Source organism: Gobius niger (genome assembly GCF_951799975.1).
Source record: "Gobius niger genome assembly, chromosome: 11".
Lineage (NCBI taxonomy): Eukaryota > Metazoa > Chordata > Actinopteri > Gobiiformes > Gobiidae > Gobius > Gobius niger.
The window spans coordinates 16,801,521-16,819,277 of record NC_136862.1 but is presented as its reverse complement, the minus strand read 5'-3'; the positions used below and the strand labels follow the sequence as shown (position 1 = coordinate 16,819,277).

The following is a 17,757-nucleotide window of genomic DNA, read 5'->3' as shown; positions in this document are numbered from 1 at the left end:
AGTAAATCGAATTGGTGAATTTCAGTAACCATATAAGTAGTAGTAGACCATATAAACCTAAAGATGATGAAAAACACATTGTGATCAGGTTGTAGTAGGGCTGGGCGATATGGACCATAAGTCATATCCCGATATATTTAGGTTGAATATCGATATACGATATATATCCCGATATTTTTTTCGCAAAGTGAGAGCTGTGAAATTAAATGTTAAGTCAAAGCCAATTACAAGTAGTTTTATTGAAAACTCATTATAAAATGTAAACATAAACACTGTATAAATGTATTTAATATTTTTAATATATTTTTTATTAAAAATGTCATGTCAGTTTACAAAATAAAGTACTCAGTTTAAGATACAGTTTAAAAAAAAAAATCAGCCAGAGATGACCTGTTTTTGTTAACTTAATAGCTTATCTGTATGTGAAATATCTCGATATACACGATATGGTCTAATTCCATATCTCATTTAAAAAAATATCGACATATCTTAAATATCTATATATCGCCCAGCCATCTCCATGGAGATGTGACTAAAGTCAGCAGTATTTAAGATTTCAGTAGGATAGTTCCTCATCCAAATCCATTCTTTCATTACTCACTGCAGAAAGAGCATTTTCTGTGTCGATCTGCTCGTTAGCTGCATGTTTTGTATTGATGACAACAGTATAGTCCATAATGTTACACAGTGCGCCTTTAAATACTTTATGTCTCACTCAATGTGACATTTACAGCAGACAATGAAGAGGAATATTTAATAATTGCCCAATCCCCATCATTTCTGCAGTTTCAGTGATTTTTTAAAACATCGTGATAATATCGTCAATCGTAATGTTTTTGGCCAAGATAATTGTGACCCCAAATTTCATTATCGTCCCATCCCTAATGCTGACACAATCCATTTCAAGTGCATAAGAAGATATAAACCAGTTCTAATACTATGGGTGCATCATGTCATTGAAATAGTAAATGGAAGTGAAATATTTTTTTTTAATAATATAAACTTATAAAAAGATATGGTAATTAATTATTAAATATTTAGAATAGAAAGTGAATCATTTTGAGTAGGCTGTTTAATGTGTCTAGTCCAATAATACTAATTAGCTTTCTGCGCTCTGGCATGTACACAGTAAAGTGCCACTTTAAATGGAAAAACACACACCGCTACGTAATAGCATTGTAGTTAAATCTCTAAATCACAGCTAGCCAACACATAATCAAGCTGAAATGACTAGACGTTCAACAGAAGAACAAAACCAAGCAAATGAGCAGAAACAGCATCTGTGTTGTTTTATCCCAACTCATGTATCAATAAAAGATAATGACGCACATGCAAATAAATGTTGGTGTAATATGTCATCTCAGCCAATACAAGAGGAGTTACTAACTTTATTTATTCTGCATAGTGCCATGCAAATGACTCTGGAGGTTTAATGAGGAGAAAACAGAGGGGAAATGAACAGAGATGAGTTGCCTGAAGGAAATCATTACCACACATCATTACTCTTGACTACTCTGCAACAAGAACTGGCGGCTCAACTAACGAAACTGAATCCCAGTGTTTTCCGTGACATATAATAGCTCGATGTCATTTGTATCATAAAGTGGTCTCGTCCTCCAACGATGCCACAATGACTGACAGTTTCGGTTCTGGCATGACGGTGCATGTCAAGAGGAAACTATTCCGAATAAGTGTGTGTGCGAGGTTTGCAACTTTTGAAAACATGATCAGAAATGTAGGTTTATGAACAGTACATTTCACCTCCCCAAATAGTGAGGCTGAATCAAATAAAATGTTGTATTTCAGTTTTGCTAAATCACAAAGGCTGTTATTATTTATGGCAATTATGTCAACAAAATATTCTCCATATATAGGATTTTATTACCTGCCAACTGTGCAACTAATACCTCTACAGACCTCTTTGAAACACCTTTGATTCTTCGAATATATTACTTTATATTAAAGGAACAGGCCACCGGTTTTCCATACTGAGATATGTTCTTACTTTCAGCGTAGACGAGTTGATGCGTACCTGTCTGGACTTTACGCGTGCGCTCAGTCACAAAAAGACCAAACATGTTGTTAGTATTTAGCCTCTCCTCATGGACCCAAACGGGGGTGAAGTTAGAAGCGACCAAGCTCTTCCACGTTTTGCCTATTTAAATACGGTTATGTGAGCGTTTACACAATCCAGGTATAGTCACGCAAAATGAAACATGTCGATAGCGGATGAAAAGGGGCACTATATTGTAAGAGGTAATAATACCTGAGGAGCACATTGACATCCGGCCAGTAAATTTGAAGTGCTCCTAAGATGCAATATAGTGTCCTTTTTTATCCACTTACAGAATCAACATGTTTAATTTTGTGTGACTATACTTGGATTAAGTAACTACTCACGTAACTGTATTTAAATAGGGGAAACATGGAAGCGCTTGGTCGCTTCTAACTTCACCCCAGTTTGGCCCCTTAGAGGAGAGGAGGAGAGGCTAAATGCTAACAACATGTTTGGTCTTTTTGTGTGACTGAGCGCACACGTAAAGACCAGACAGGTACACATGGTATGGAAAAGCAGTGGCCTGTTCCTTTAAGGCAGTGGTTCTCAACTTTTTCGGCCCCCCTTTATAACAGGTAAAGGAGTTCGTGACCCCCCGCCCGGGTCACACCGTGAGAAATAGGAACATTAGCCACATAATTCTTAAAAAACAAATGGCTGAAATAAAATTCATCAAACTACGAACAAATAATGGCACTCTGGCAAAATAGCACATAATACATACAATAAAACATTAGATTATATGCTAATGAAAATCTGTATATTTTATTCAAATGATCTGGTGACCCCCCAAATTTGTCTTGCGACCCCCAGGTTGAGAACCATTGCTTTAAGGGGTGCTCATTAAGTATTAATAAGGTATTGAATAATATAGATATTAATAAACTGCTTATTATACTATTATCTATTACCATGCTATTCCTAACCCTAACCTAAATTTATTTTATTTTATTGACGTTTATTTAACCAGGATAGTAAATGGATTACTAATGCTTATTAATACCTTATTAATATTCAACGAGAACCCTTAAAGGGACTATACAGAGTTTAAAAATGTTATAACTAAGTATTCCCCTCCCCCCCCCGCCCCCCACATGTTCCAACAATGTCCTAATGTGTAGAATGAGCCCAGACCTGTTCACCACAACTGCCTCTAAAATCCTGCACTGTCACTCAAAAAGGTGTTACTTCGGGTCCGAATTGCCGTCATGCACAAGCTTAATATAGAAGGTGCAGTTACACATATGACCTGAGGTGGCAGTAGTGAGTATAAAATGCCGAACTTGCGTCTAGCCCCTTTAATATAAAGCGGTACCATATATGGTAGAAGGAGTCAATTCTGCATTTTCCATGTTTACGCTCCTGGTTAAGAGTTTAGATTGATGAGTTTAATTTATAAAACTTAAAAGGCAAATAACATTTTACAGCTGTTATTGGTCTGAGGCAGGTTACAGCAAAACATTTGAGACCTGTTTTGGTATAGGGCACAAATCACAGAAGCAAAGCAGCATTTCACTCACACTACTGTCATCCACGATGTTTCAAACCTACAGTCGGTAACATTCACTGTCCATAAAGACCACAAAACAGATACAGCATTAGTGACAATAATTCATTCACCCAATGTTTGATTAACAAGGTTCCATTTATCTCTTCTTACATCTTGTGTCTAACCAGTGCATTGCTAATATTACAGAACAGGACTTTTGCTGACAAGAACACGGCCTCTCAACACATCAGAACAAGATGTAGCCTATGGAGACGTGCATTTTTGTGTTTGAAGAATATTGTGCACAAGGGGAGAAAAATTGTGGGGAGATGAAAGACTCAAGCCACAAGGGACACATTTGAACTCCTGATACACAACTACCAGCTGTATTGACTGACATAGTAAACAAAGTACATCAGATTACAGTAAAATCACATGGAAGATGGAAAGAGGGGAATGAAAGCTGAATAAGTCAGATGTGAAATAATCCTTAGAGCTCTTCCACCTTTGTATCTTAATTGATTTGTGTAATGCCTTTTTGAATGGTAGTTCAGTTTCATGGTGCTGTGTATATTTGTGTGATGTAATAATTTTAAAATGACAGGAAATCCAAACAGTATGTGCGTTTGCTCATAATGATATACTCTACTTTATACTCAGACATTTACTTAGCTCACCATAAACCCTCCCCTCAATAGTATTTTAGCTTGTCTAACCCCCGCTGCTTGCTGACCTCAAACTTTACAGTCTGTTTGGGTGCTGAAGGAAATCCATGCAGGCACACGCAGAGACCAGACCAAAAAATCCATTACAGCTCAGTGTTCAGCAAGACGAGGGTATCCACTCCACCAGAGAAATTGGCTTAAAATGTCAGCTTCTGTCATGTCTCTCTCCTCTCCATCAGGTCTTATGTTCTTTCTCCGGCTCCAGTCTAACCCTAACCAAGTATATCTCTAGGAAATATATTTTAAAAGTTTGCATGCGGACAGAAAGTGTGAAAAAATAGGAAGCAAAAAGTCACCCAGACAGTTTGCAGATTTTGGCATTGGTCAAACAATGATATGGCTAGACTGAGCTGTACTCAAAAATTCAAACTTTTCAAGTTTAATTGAGCCACTGACCTTATTTTACACACATTATATTAAAACATTGCAGGGTTGTTTCGCATTTGCAATTGCATTAAATTAACACCAGAACAAAATGTGACGTACAATTACTGCACATGGATAGGTTAACACCCTGGCTCATCTTCCTGTTATCATATTTCCGAGCAGCATTTGGCCAGAGCAGGTGAGCGGGCACAGTTGACGCTGCTTCTGTCTCTCTTCTGCATTCAAGACATACTCGGCAAAAACGTGTGGCTCAATGACTGCACCCACTGACCCTAAAGTTGCACAGCTGCTGCTGCTGCTACCCCCCCTCCCCTACCCCAAGGTACCAACCGTCTACTATGACCAAAACACTGGCAACTGATCTTAATGTGTCTGCCTCCTGTAGCTATACCCCAAGTCATGTGTGCTCTGCAAATGGGGCTCACTCAACAGCATTCATGTTATACCCCAAGGTCAAGTGAAACTGACTGGTAATTAATAGAATTCTAGAGGATGTTTCTAAACAGGCAGGGTGACAGCCGGCCTGGATGCACAATGGTAAGCAGAGCAAAGAAATGTCATTTTTAAAAAGATTACAATTTACCATAAAGTTTGTGTGGGTTCAGTATGAGGCAGGATTTGCATATTTGGATTAGCCTTAATTCATTAAAACTCATAGGGCATGTTCATTTTACACAGACCTTGCAGGAAACATAACTGGCTAAATACATATTCGTTTTCTCCAAATCTCCTGAGTATTTTGTGAACAGCCAAAGCATGTCCTGCTTCAGCTAGAGGAGATACCTCACTGAGAGACGCTTGTCTCTGAGCTCCTGTCACGCCCGCAAATAGGATGGATGTGGAGCGAAAATCATGTCATTTATGTCTGATTCACATATTGGTATTTTGGACAGAAGCTACAACCCCATGTGCTGAAGTGCCTCGGCAATTTTGGCCAAATGCACATTATTTAGAGGAGATGGTGCTACACTGCCTGTGCGCATCCACACGCTGTTCTCGCACAACCACATCCTTACTGGGCACAAACACGGCACATTTGTCCTTAAATCGTCGTTATTTTGCAGATGTTTGTCACTGGGCCTCATCGTACGCTGCCGCTCACTGAAGTAGTACTATTTGCCTAATAACGCTCTGCATGCCCGTGCACACCGGTCAGCTGATAGAGGGTTGTTTTTGACTGAAATATTTATTAAGCCTTGTCACGATTTAACTTAGGCGCTGCTCGTGAATAGACAGAGGAGCATATGTTCGCGTATCACGCCATTGCAATAAAAACAGGCCTATATGGCACAGAGCAAACCGCTTTCATATCAGTCAAACCAGATTTGGGGCTAATTATCACGCCAAACGCTCTGAGGCCCATTCCTCTGCTCTGCGTAAAGCGTAATATGCCGCTTTATAAGCAGACGGTGCATTTTGGAAGTGACAGCTGGCTATGTAGGCTATGGTGGCTGCACAGCTCTGGACAGAGCACTACATGACATTAATGAAGGTGTGAATCTTACCTTACTCACTGAGGAGCCTATGGCTGGCGCCGAACCGCCACACCACGCCGAGGTCCAGCTCGTAAAATGAGACAACAACAAAAGCACGCCGGTTGTTGATGACACAGCTGTCCTGGTGCACGAGAGGAAGGAGAGATCCTTTCCCAGATGTGTCAATAAAAGCAGAGAAATAAAATCAGTTATTCAGACGTACATCACCAGATTGACGCGTTTTCTTGACGTGAGAGGTCTTCCATTTTTATGATAAACAGCGCACACTGTATACTATCGAGGTTCACCGTCTACGATTGAAAACCATGATGCAATTCAATGCGACGTTACAAAACGCTCCTGTGCAAATACTGGAGAAGGACGCCATCCTCCTCTTTTGGTGAAAAGCCCCCATGCGACCTCTGCAAAAGAAACATCGCTACGCTTCAGCTGCGCACAGCCACAAAACACGTCAAAACAGTACTGCGCAGATGGAGGCGCACTGCACAGTTCAAGCGCTGGCCATCCTCACAGCGGACCCCCATTCATATTCACCGGAGCTCAGAGCCTGCTGGAGACCAGAGCAGTGTGAGCGGGCTCTGAGTCCAGCTGCTCGAGGAGATGAAGCACAGCGAGCGGCAGACACCACAGCCGCAACTGCTGCTGTCGTCTGTCTGGTGAAGCGGGTTTTTCCATCATCAACACAGTCACAGATTTGACTGGCAAAACTAAAGCGTTCGTCAGCATGTGAAATCCCTTATTCCGTTGATATCGGAGGGGATAAACCCATTTGGCAACACACTAAACCGATAATTAGGTCTAAAAAAGAACGTACTATTGGGGAAATGGGCTTACTGTGATCCAGTTGAGCTATCTGGACATGAACAGCAACATGTGACCTTTAAGAGAACTAGGGTGACTGCAATAATCACCATAGTTATAGAAAATATACCAGTTTTGTTTTGTATAGGCATCATATTCAAGTATTTAAGGGCCACGTGACACATTGGCCCACACGGCCACTGAGGGGACAGACACGCCCCTTAAAGTCTGTGGGACGATCACGAGAGGACAGCTGAGGACATATTAATCAGAAATGAACGTGTCAAAATACAAATTGGATGATGTTTGTTTGTGTCACTGAAATATGGACTTTGTCTGATCTTTAGTTGTGTCACAGGTCAAATGTCAGCCAGGACGCGCCTGCTGCAACAAGTGTGAATGGCTTCAAGATGCCCTGCTGTATTGTCAGTAGTCCGTTTGGTTCCCTTTAAAAAGCATGACGATACAACTGCTGTAGGAGAGACAGGCCCCAGACAACACCCCAGAAGACGAGCATCACAGGCTCTGTGATGGCGCCCCTAATAGGCTGTAATTCTTTTTATATCCGGATACTTCTTGAACATTAGGGACCCACTGTTTTTGTTTTGTTTTTACTTTAGAACTTTCAAATATTGATTGTTGTATTAAATAAGCTGCAAACATCATTCAATTATTCATGTAATTAGTGTCGAAATAAATGTTTTGTGGGGAAAGTAATTGATAGGGCCAGTGCATTACGCGCGTTATTGTTTTCTGGTGCAAACGGAAAGTGCATTCTAGTCATAATCACTAATACGGGTTATTTCTGACGTGGGTCATAAGGAGAGTGTTAACCACACACCACCACTTCCTTCTGTCCTATTTTCTTGTTTCAAAATAAGATTGTAAAAAGCAGCCAAACTTGAGGTATTGATTCACCAGTGAGTGTCTTTTATTGTGACATAGAGGAAGTGACTTTCATATTTTGGCACATCAAACAGAAAGCAGGAAGTGATGGTTGTGAATTAGCAATGAAGGAAAAGCTTTACATGTAATACATGTAATGTACAAGGATTTATGAGGATATCTTATAATTCATATCAGGGTTTTTTTTTGTTCACAAAGGAGATAAATGTAAGGTAGGAGATTTCCAATTGACATGTTCAGATTTCAAATCACTGTATGCATGTTGAATGGTAATGCTATGTTTTTATCTTTTCAAAGAACATCACTGAAGAGGCTACAACATTTAGGTGCATCATGGTGAAACACACACACCTGCAATTGAAGTTTTAAAGAAAACCTTAAATGTCCAACACCCAAGGGTGTTTTGTCATAGAAGGATCAGTTACTTTTGACATTCTGCAAGAATGAGTGTCAAAGTATCGGGGGAGTGGATCTGTTATCAGCCTCTTCATGGTCTGGTCAAAGTGCAGGCTGTGCTTACCATGAACTGGTGACACTTCAAATTAACTGGGGAAGGAGACTGCAAAAGGTAATGTATTATTCACACTAATTACTATAATTCAGTTTCCTTTAGTTTAAATTATTTTTTGAAATTTCAAATGACATATTGCAAAGTCCATTATTTGTGTTTTGTTTATCAGTAGCACTGATGTAAAATACTACATTCCTGTTCTTCTTCATATGTACAGTTCTTGGATGCCAGATTTAATCTAACAAGAGTTCCTTTCTATGGCCTCTAAACATAAGCCCTTATTTCACAACTTCACAACTTGAAAGACACACATTGTACTGTTGCATTTGCAGAGTAAAGTTAATTCTACGCTTGGCTTTTTACAGAAATGACCGAGGAAAAAAGTCAGTGGAAGGAGCTATTCGAGACACTAAGTGTTCTCCAGTGGGTGCTCACTTTTCTGTTCTTAGGTAAGGCATATTTATTGATTTGTTTGGGACAGCATGTTAAAAAATGCACCATCTCAATCTTAACTTGATTATCATTTATTATCATCACTCATATTTGACAGAAATATTTTTTGATTTCCTCAAAACATTTCTTTTCATGTGCCATGTCAGGATTGTCATGCATCATCTTGAGTGTCTACCTGATGTTTACGTCTCTATGGCCGCTGTCTGCACTGTACTTTATGTGGCTGGTGACCGACTGGCAAACCCCTGAAAAAGGTGAAGTGTTCAGTTAATAATGTATTAAATCTGGACCCATGTGGCCCAATACATCTGAATGAGGTGTGACCAAACTGGAGTAGTGTACTAAATCCTTTATTTGTATTAAACATTGTTCTTCAGGGGGCAGAAGAACAATGTTTGTAAGAAAGTGGAAGGTATGGGAGCATTTGAGAGACTATTTTCCAATAAAGGTAAATGGAAATCACACTAATATGTAATAACCATTGACATGCAAAAAGAATAGGCCATTTATGTTAATTACATTTTGAGGTTTACATGGTTTCTTCTGTTCTTTTTGGACATAGCTAAAAAAGACAGCAGAATTGAGTCCAAACAAGAATTATATTTTGGGCTGCCATCCACACGGCATTATGAGTGCTGGAGCTTTCAGCTGCTTTTCGACAGAGAGCTGTGGCTTCTCTGAGTTGTATCCCGGTGTGCGGTCCTGCCTGGCCATCCTGGCTGGTCTCTTCAGGATACCGCTGTTCAGGGACTATATCATGGGTGCAGGTTCGTGCAAGCGTTATGCTCCATATACTACGTCCATAGTTGTAAATAGATGCTCACGGAGATAACTTTTGTACTTTGCCTGCTTTCCCTTTAGGCCTTTATCCTGTCAGCAAGGCCAGCCTCACACACCTCCTTTCAAAGAGTGGTAAAGGCAATGCGGTTGTAATTGTCATAGGGGGCGCTGCTGAGTCACTGTCCTCGTCCCCTGGAGCCAATACTGTGGTTATAAAGCAGAGGAAAGGATTTGTCAAAGTGGCCTTGGAGTTTGGGTGAGTGCACACATGACTGAGGGTATAGCACTGTATGCCATCACATTCATACTCTGTCCTCCTTTACCTCAGGGCTGACCTGGTGCCTGTGTACTCCTTTGGGGAGAATGAACTATTTCAGCAGGTGGTCTTTACAGAAGGCAGCTTTGGACGAAAAGTACAAGATCTGTTTAAGAAGCTCATGGGTTTTGCCCCATGTTTATTTGTTGGTGAGAAGTTTGCCATTCTCCCTTACAGGAAGCCGGTGACGACAGTTGGTGAGTTCAGTCTTTTGAAATACAATGGTGTCCTCAGATCTAGTCCTCATTCATTTTTTTGCCCCTTTTACAGTGGGATGTCCCATCTCAGTGCCAAAGCGTGTGTCACCCACAGATGAAGAAGTGGATCATTACCACAGCCTCTACATGGAGGCTTTGACACAGTTATTTCATGAGCACAAAGTCAGCTGTGGCCTCTCTGAGCTTCACAAGCTACACCTTATTTGATTCTGTCCTGCTTTGAGGGACTACAAACTTTGCATATTACTCACCGTCATTGTGCGGTTTCTATATATTCATGGATTTAAAATTGCCAAAAATTCTGACATAGTAAATTATTGCTTGTTTCAAACATCTGAGCTATTTTTCTATTTAATTTCAATGGTTCTCAAAATGCATTAACAGGCCTTCTCTTAGAGCATTCCTAATGTGGACTTAAGTTTAGTCTATGAACTGACAATGAACTGTAATTGTTCATTTGGGCAGTAGGGGGCATCCGTACCCACTAAATATCAGAAATGATTCAGTTTCATTCACAAACGTACTTGGTCTCATTACTTCACAAGAAAGGACAAAACATTTGTCATATTTCCAATCGCTGGTCGTGGTAAAAGGGTTTGTTTGGCCCGCTGTTCTGTTTTAATTTTTAGATATTGAAACAATTTAACATTTTACTTTATCTGTATAAGAGCACAACTTTATTGAGTAACAAGTAACGTGTACGTAGCTGTACAAAGTAAATCAGGGAAATAACAATTCAGCACTACTACATTTATTTAGCAGGATTCAGCGTTTACTCCAATAGGACGAACCTAGAAGAAATCCATATCGTCTGGGGCATCCAGGTCACGGTACTCAATGATGTTGCGTGGATCACCTCTTGACATCCTGTGACAGAATTATTGAACATCAAATTAATAAATCTCAAAGTGCGTGTTCTACAAATTATATCAAAGAAAAAGCCACACGTACAGTGCTCTCACCTAAGGTTGCGTGGCTTCCCCAAGTAGCCACCCTGACCACGAAAGTTGTCATAGTTACCTCTGCCGCCCCCATACTGGTTTGGGGGATATGGAGGCCCACCTGCTGGAATAAGAAAGAAAAAACAATATATCCACAAGACAAAGGCCACAGACAAGAAGAGCAAAAGCATGATTACTAACCTCCATATCCCATCAGAGGAGGACGAGGTTGTCCAAAGCCCATTGGGCCCTGAGGGCCCTGAGGAGGGAAGGGCATGCCTGGAGAAAGTAAACCTGAAACGTAAATTGACAAAACCTTACTGCAGTTAAAAACTCAACAGACTCCATTGAGCAGGAGCTGTGCACAGATTTGGAGTTGATCCTGACCTGGGCCTGGCAGAGGAGGCAGCTTTAACTCAGGCAGCGACGGTCTCTTTGCATCCATCAAAAAGTTGTTGAAGAAAACAACCTCTTTTTTGACTTCTTCTATTTTGTCTCCATGTTTGTTTAAAATGTGCTTGCGCACAAACTCAGGGCCCTGAAAAATCAATTTGCTTTAAACATTCATCATTACGATTTAATATTATCAACAAGTTTAAGTTACCTTAAACTTTTTCCCACTGAGGGGGCAGAGCCACTTGTCCTTTCCCAGCTCCTGGGTGTTCGCCACCACAAACTTTTCCACTTCCTCCTCAGGGTCCTTGCGCCCCATCTTCGCTGCCTCATCTTCAGAAAGCACTTCTTTCAAACTGAACAATGGGCTGAGTTTCTCCTCCATCATCTTCTGCCACTGTTGCACTGTTATAGAGCAAAGGTGGAGTCAGCTTCAGTTTTTGTAAGAATTTCCCAAGACATTTTAAATATTTGGTCAATTGTTGGAAAAGTTATTACCTTCTCCCTGTGTGATGCGGTTTGGCGGAATAGGCCCCCGCACATGGATCATCCCACAACGATTGGGCATTTCGTCCTCACTTGGGTATTCACAAGTGTTGTAGTAGTCAATGGAGTGCACAACACGTAGATACAACAACAGGCGATCTAAAACCTAAAAATGAAGTCAAAATCATGACTGACTAGTCACAAGTTGTTTGATCACAAGAAACGTGCCTATGAAACAGCTATTTCATGCACAAACCTACAGACTACAAACTACAGAATCCTTCATAGTTGTGATGCGGCCTATGCACTGAAGTGTTAAAGGACAAACCTTGGCCAGCTTTTCATCCCGCTCAACAGTCATCTCTGTTGGGTTTCCTTCCCTGTTGGCCTCCTCTGGATCCAGCCCGGTGCCCAGGAGCTCCTCCTCCTCAGCACTCACCTCCTCAATCAGGTAATCGGTGATGTTCTTCAGAATAGGGTTCTGAGCCGGAAGCTGTGAAAACAAGTTGTTCTGTCAATCTTCTGCCAAAATTTACCAGACAAACATGGACTCAGTGAAGCAGGACTTATCACACACATTATTAAAACAAAATCAATACTGTACCTCAGGACTGTCTTCCTGAGACTTGTTACTCCACAGTTCCCCTTTCTCGTCTAAAGCATGAATAAGCTTGGCAGCAAGCTTAACGTCATTGCGAAGTAGCTGCTTATGTTGAGTGATCCCATTGACGTGGCGCACCCTCCGAGCCAAGTCCCTGTTCACCCCAGGAGCCAGTTCACAGTCTCGGAGCTACAAGGGACAGAGATTACGCTATAGTTGTACTAACCATTTTCTTTTAAAACATACTCAATTTCTGACACTCACCCGAATATTCTGCAAGCTCCAACACACCTCTTTAATATTGACACTGCGATCAAATGTTACCCAGCATCGTCTGAAAAATCTTTAAGAGCACAAGATTTAGATTGCAAACAACCACAGCTTTTTTTGCGATCAGTTTTCAAGTGACTACAAAAACAAACATATAAAGAGACAAACCTGCGTTCTGGATGGGGATCAGACAAGCAAACTCGCAAAAATCCAGGAAACCTTCGACAGAGCTGCATAAAGCATTCAGTTATGATGGAGTTACAGCAAAAATTAAGCTTCAACTACTTGCAGATTAAAACTCACAGCAATGATCTCTCCTTTAGAAATAGTGGGCGCGATGCTTCTCATAAACAAGGAGCAGGTCTTGTGCAGAGGCCGAGGTCGAGGAGAATCATCCTTGGGTTTCTTCTCTTCCTTCTTATCGTCTTCCGAGTTGTCTTTAGGTTTGCCCTCTGTCATCAAAAAAATAAAGAATTTACATTTACCTGTAAAAATTTAACGACTTCAAAAACATCCTCTTTATTCCAGACCTTTCCCCTCCTCCTCTTCTTCTTCATCCTTTTCTTCCCTCTTCTCAGGTTTGTTGTCGGAGCTGTTGGAGTTCGAGTCTGAATCGGAATCAGACTCGCTCTCAGAGACACTGCCTTCGTCATCGCTGTCCCCACTGCGTTTCCTTTTCCTTCTGGGCTGTAAAAGTACAAGCTGGGACTTCACATCTTATTTCTGTAATGTATTGTGTGCACAATAAGTGAATCTGAGCCAACCTTCTTGGGCTGTGGCGGTTCCTCTTTTGCAGGTGATTTTCCTGCCTCTTCTTTAATGTCCTCGCCTTCCTCTGCCTTGATGTCATCCTTTTCTTTGCTGGCAGAATCATCCCCCTCATCCTCCTGTGGCACATTTAATGGTCATCACACAGCGAGATCAGCGTAACATTTAATCCATGATTCATGAAAACTACTTCGTCTTCTCCCTTTTTTTGTATGAAATTAATGTTTTGTTCTGTGCAGCAAAACAAGAAAGCAAGCTACCTTCTCATTTTTGTCCTCGGCTGAAGTTTGACCTTTCCGCTCTGACTCTGATGTCTTATTGGACTCTTCTTTTTTTGGTCCCTCGGGTGCACCTGAAGGGGGCTTTTCCCGTTCTTCCTCCTCTTCACATGGGAGGTCCAGGATGCGGAGGTCATGGTCAGTTCCTCCCTCCATCTTTATCACAGCTGAAGAAGAGCAAATACTTAAAAATAGGCTTCAGGTCTGACAAGTTTGAGATCAGTTTATTTACTTATGATTAACATTATTTCTCCATAAGTTGCTATTGAAAAGCAACAATCTAAAACATTAATGTTTTTGTGTTGCTGGAGTAGATTATTTGTTATATCTTGAAATCTTTTGATCAAACATATACAATCAATCATAATATTTAGCCTTTTTGCTACCTGCATCCAGGACTTTGATGATGACTTGGCTTTGTTCAATATCCAGGGAAACTCCATCAAACCAGCCATTTTCCATCAAAAAGTTGAAGACATTCAGGCGATTGTTGAGGGCACACTGAGCTTCAGCCTTGAGTCGACTGGCTTCATCTGGGTGATACCTGGACCTGAACCTGTGCCATTCAGGCCCATGAGAACAAGGAGGGAATGGGGGATGAACAATGTTTAAGTTAGAGAACGAATGCATAGTATGCAGCTATGTATCTGTGTGACTTGTTAGAGTGTTGGAGTTATTTTATGTTGCACAGCTTTAAAAAAAAAAATCCAAATTAGTATTTGCCTAAACAACTTCACTCTGTAAATGTTAAGTCTGTGATTAATGCATAAAGAAATTAAAGCATTAAACATTCATATGTTACAAAATTTAACAAACAATGTTTATCATTGTGTGGGCTACAGTTACCTTTTGTTCTGGCAGTTAATAACAATTTAATACAGAGAAGGGACTCTTCTGTGAATATGCGCTCCACTTCACCCCAATAGTGTGTCTGTATACACACATATCTGATTTAGGGATTCGATTTGATCCGAATTTGAAAAAAGATACGAAAAAACAAAAAAATCCAAGCGCAGTTACTAATCTAACTAAACTCCCTGATACTTTGCGTCTAAAAGCAACTGCATTGTGCGCAGTGCAAGCCCTAACTGTCTAAGACCGATTCTTGCGGATGGGTTCCACTCTTGACCAAAACTGTTGCGTAGAAAGGAAGAAAAAGCGTTATGCCAAAAACAATTCAAGTTACCTGTGAAATGAGTAATACATATTAACATAAACTACACAGTTATTACAATTATTGCATTAAAAAATAACTTTATCATAGATCAGCTTATTTAAATCATCACAAGGTAGGTTCACATCCTTATCCACTAATGCAAAACAGATGGACTAAAAGGAAACACTTAACCCCAAAGATGTCTATAGATACTTTCTACTTCTTAATAAAGATTAGGAAATGCAGATCATACCACTCTTCCTCTTTATGGGCCAAAAAGAAGTCTTGCATCTGCTGCCGGCGAAAGTCAAGCTTATACTCATTGTAGCGTTTCACAGCTTCCGTCTCATCCACCGAGTCATCCAGAGAAATCAGAAACTCTTTGAATGTCTTCATTATTGGAGGAGGAGGACCTAACTCCATATCATGGATGTTACCCAGCCTAGGGAAGAGACAGCAGACATTTAGAGCAGATGTATGATAAACATTTACTGGTGGTTTATCACAGCCCTCACCGTGCTTGAATGGGAATGCCGTGGTGCGGCTGCATGAGGTGCAGGTCGGGATGGCCCCAATGCTGTGGTGGTCCATAGCTTGGACCAGCGCCGCCATAGCCAAGATCATAACCACCGCGATAAGGCTCTCCCCCATGATCATCCCTAGCAAAAGACAACAGATATCACCTTGCAGCAGCTTACACTTAAAGAAGATTACAGTGGGGTCTTTACAACTGACCAGTCACGCCTCATGCGTTTCTGCTGTGGGCTGATGTCATGTCGTGGAGGAGAGAATCGGTCTCTCCGACCCCGATCATAATCTCTGTACTCTCCACGGCTTCTGCGCTCACGTCCCCTGTCCCATTCCCTAAACAAGTCACAAATTACTTCAGAAAATTGACACGACACATTATCATCGATTCAAGGATTGTTATTTTAAAATAATTTACCTATCATTCCAGTCATCTCTGCGTCTCTCTTCTCGCTCTCTGGACCGATCGTAATCGCTCCTTTCACGTCTAAATTTGTCTCTTCTTCTACGATCTAATTCATCGTCGCTGTCCCCCATGGCTAAAAAGAGAAGAAAGACAAATTCAGTATCAAAATGCTGCAACTAAAGACCCAGATCAGTATAAATTAACATAAACTAGTTGATCTAAATGGCAGCCCTATCAATCTCTCTATCTCTCTATATATACATGTACATTGTATATACATATACACATATAAATAAATAAACACATATAATGTATAATATAAACACCCATGGAGGTAAATAAGTGCTAAATGATAATAAAAGGCAGTAATCGACGAACCGTTTCTATTCCCCTAATAATAAAGACATACACTTGAAACTCCTAATATGCAGGTTTAATGTAAGTAACTAATGAAAAGGAAAACATTTCAGTCAATTACAGCGAAACATTTTTCTTAAATATGTGGACAAAGCGCCAATGCTATGTTAGCTTAGCTAGCTACTGCAGCCGTTGGTTATAAATAAACTGTTTTACATTCACTTTTGAGTTTTAGGTGGCGTTCATATATCACACAAAAAGTACTGCACAAGTAAACATTTGAAAACTGAATTATACCAAGAGAGTAGCTTTAGAAAAGTTCAGACGTCGGAGTTCGCTCCTATTTCCTCCAGTCTTCTTCGTTGTGCTTGAAATATGGGTCCCGCCGAGGTTGAGCGGCGCTATCGCCCCCTACCGAGTTTGCGCGGCCCTGTTATTTACGTTGTCAGTGCGGCTTCAGCGGCACGGAGAATGTGGAATCTGGGGGTTAGCCACAACCACAACTAACAATTTGAGATGTAGACACTACCAATTTTATTTTTTGCAAACTAAAACATATTGTATAATATTCCCTGTAACGTTACAGCAATGGTGTACATGTCACAGGATTGTGGCTGAAACACATTCAAATTATGACTATGCACAAGACATCTGTCTGCTTTAGCCTAATTCACTTACATCACTCAGCTACTTTATTCTACTTTAGTATTTTTAAACTTAATTGTTCCTATGTTAAATTTATTTGACCCACTCTTCAAAAAGTGCAACAACCTCAAGATTAGTTCAGTTTAGTTTCAACAGCTTATGAAAAGGATTGAGCCTGGTCAGGAGAACCTCACTGGAGGATTGGGTAAATGACCTGGGTCTAACATGCTGTGAGAAGAGTGTTATACATTTGCCACATAGCAGAGCTACACTCTGTAATGCAACGTCTGTTGTACAAGCAGGACTAATAGCAGGTGTGGAGACCTGTTTGGCCTGTATTTGTATCTCTACATCTTGTCTTTGAGGAATGTGTTCATCACCAACTTTTAACTATTGTTTTTCCAACCCCTTAAAGTATTGAAAGAGGTCATGAGAGTCCAGAACATAACATTTTTATTATTTCTTTAATTTTTACTCATACAAATGTTTTATTGTACCCCAATCCCACCACAGGTTAAAATGCTAAATGTTTAAAACCTTGCTATTTTTTTTGGTCCTTCCTCTATAACGTAGCTGGTGCCTCACATAATCCAAAATTGCTGGAGACCAAATGTGAGATGTCTGTGCTTCATCTTCTATGAATAATGTTGATTCCTCTTGTTGGGGATAGGCGTCAAAATGAAATCCATCTTGCGGTCCACGGTGAGAAGAATCCATAGGAGGAGCCATTATAGGATCATGGTAAGGCTCTTCTACAAAACTCTAAAACACAAATAATAAAAACAATACG

At 40.5% G+C, this 17,757-nt stretch overlaps 3 protein-coding genes across 5 annotated transcripts in view; 1 reads left to right on the top strand and 2 right to left on the bottom strand.

Moving 5' to 3' along the window:
* nyap1 (neuronal tyrosine phosphorylated phosphoinositide-3-kinase adaptor 1) overlaps positions 1-7,052 on the bottom strand; it is a 37,900-nt gene extending 30,848 nt beyond the window's left edge. The window contains exon 1 of one of the 2 annotated variants that reach the window (XM_079566520.1): positions 6,163-7,052. The gene's annotated coding sequence lies outside the window, so the exon portion shown is untranslated. The remainder of the gene's footprint in view (positions 1-6,162) is intronic. The other variant, XM_079566519.1, reaches the window with a different exon arrangement.
* A 1,096-nt stretch (positions 7,053-8,148) lies between these two features.
* Positions 8,149-10,426, top strand: mogat3b (monoacylglycerol O-acyltransferase 3b). Its single transcript, XM_079566499.1, has 8 exons — positions 8,149-8,428; positions 8,737-8,820; positions 8,971-9,078; positions 9,202-9,272; positions 9,387-9,591; positions 9,686-9,860; positions 9,933-10,117; positions 10,191-10,426. The coding sequence occupies exons 2-8, from the start codon at positions 8,739-8,741 to the stop codon at positions 10,343-10,345; spliced, it is 981 nt and encodes a 326-aa protein (XP_079422625.1). The 5' UTR covers positions 8,149-8,428; positions 8,737-8,738; the 3' UTR covers positions 10,346-10,426.
* Positions 10,427-10,801: 375 nt separating this feature from the next.
* On the bottom strand, positions 10,802-16,702 carry srrt (serrate RNA effector molecule homolog (Arabidopsis)). 2 transcript variants are annotated; one of them, XM_079566598.1, is made up of 20 exons: positions 16,620-16,702; positions 15,978-16,098; positions 15,767-15,895; positions 15,547-15,690; positions 15,285-15,473; positions 14,262-14,431; positions 13,858-14,042; positions 13,594-13,716; positions 13,360-13,516; positions 13,133-13,281; positions 12,998-13,059; positions 12,824-12,902; positions 12,563-12,748; positions 12,287-12,451; positions 11,971-12,124; positions 11,684-11,877; positions 11,467-11,617; positions 11,281-11,373; positions 11,101-11,200; positions 10,802-11,005 (listed from the first exon to the last, which is right to left on the bottom strand). In XM_079566598.1, exons 2-20 carry the CDS (start codon positions 16,094-16,096, stop codon positions 10,930-10,932), a joined length of 2,625 nt encoding a protein of 874 aa, XP_079422724.1. In that variant the 5' UTR covers positions 16,097-16,098; positions 16,620-16,702; the 3' UTR covers positions 10,802-10,929. The 2 variants fall into 2 exon arrangements, with proteins under 2 accessions (XP_079422724.1, XP_079422725.1); XM_079566599.1 differs by having other exon boundaries at positions 10,847-11,005; positions 11,090-11,200.
* Between the last annotated feature and the right edge of the window lie 1,055 nt (positions 16,703-17,757).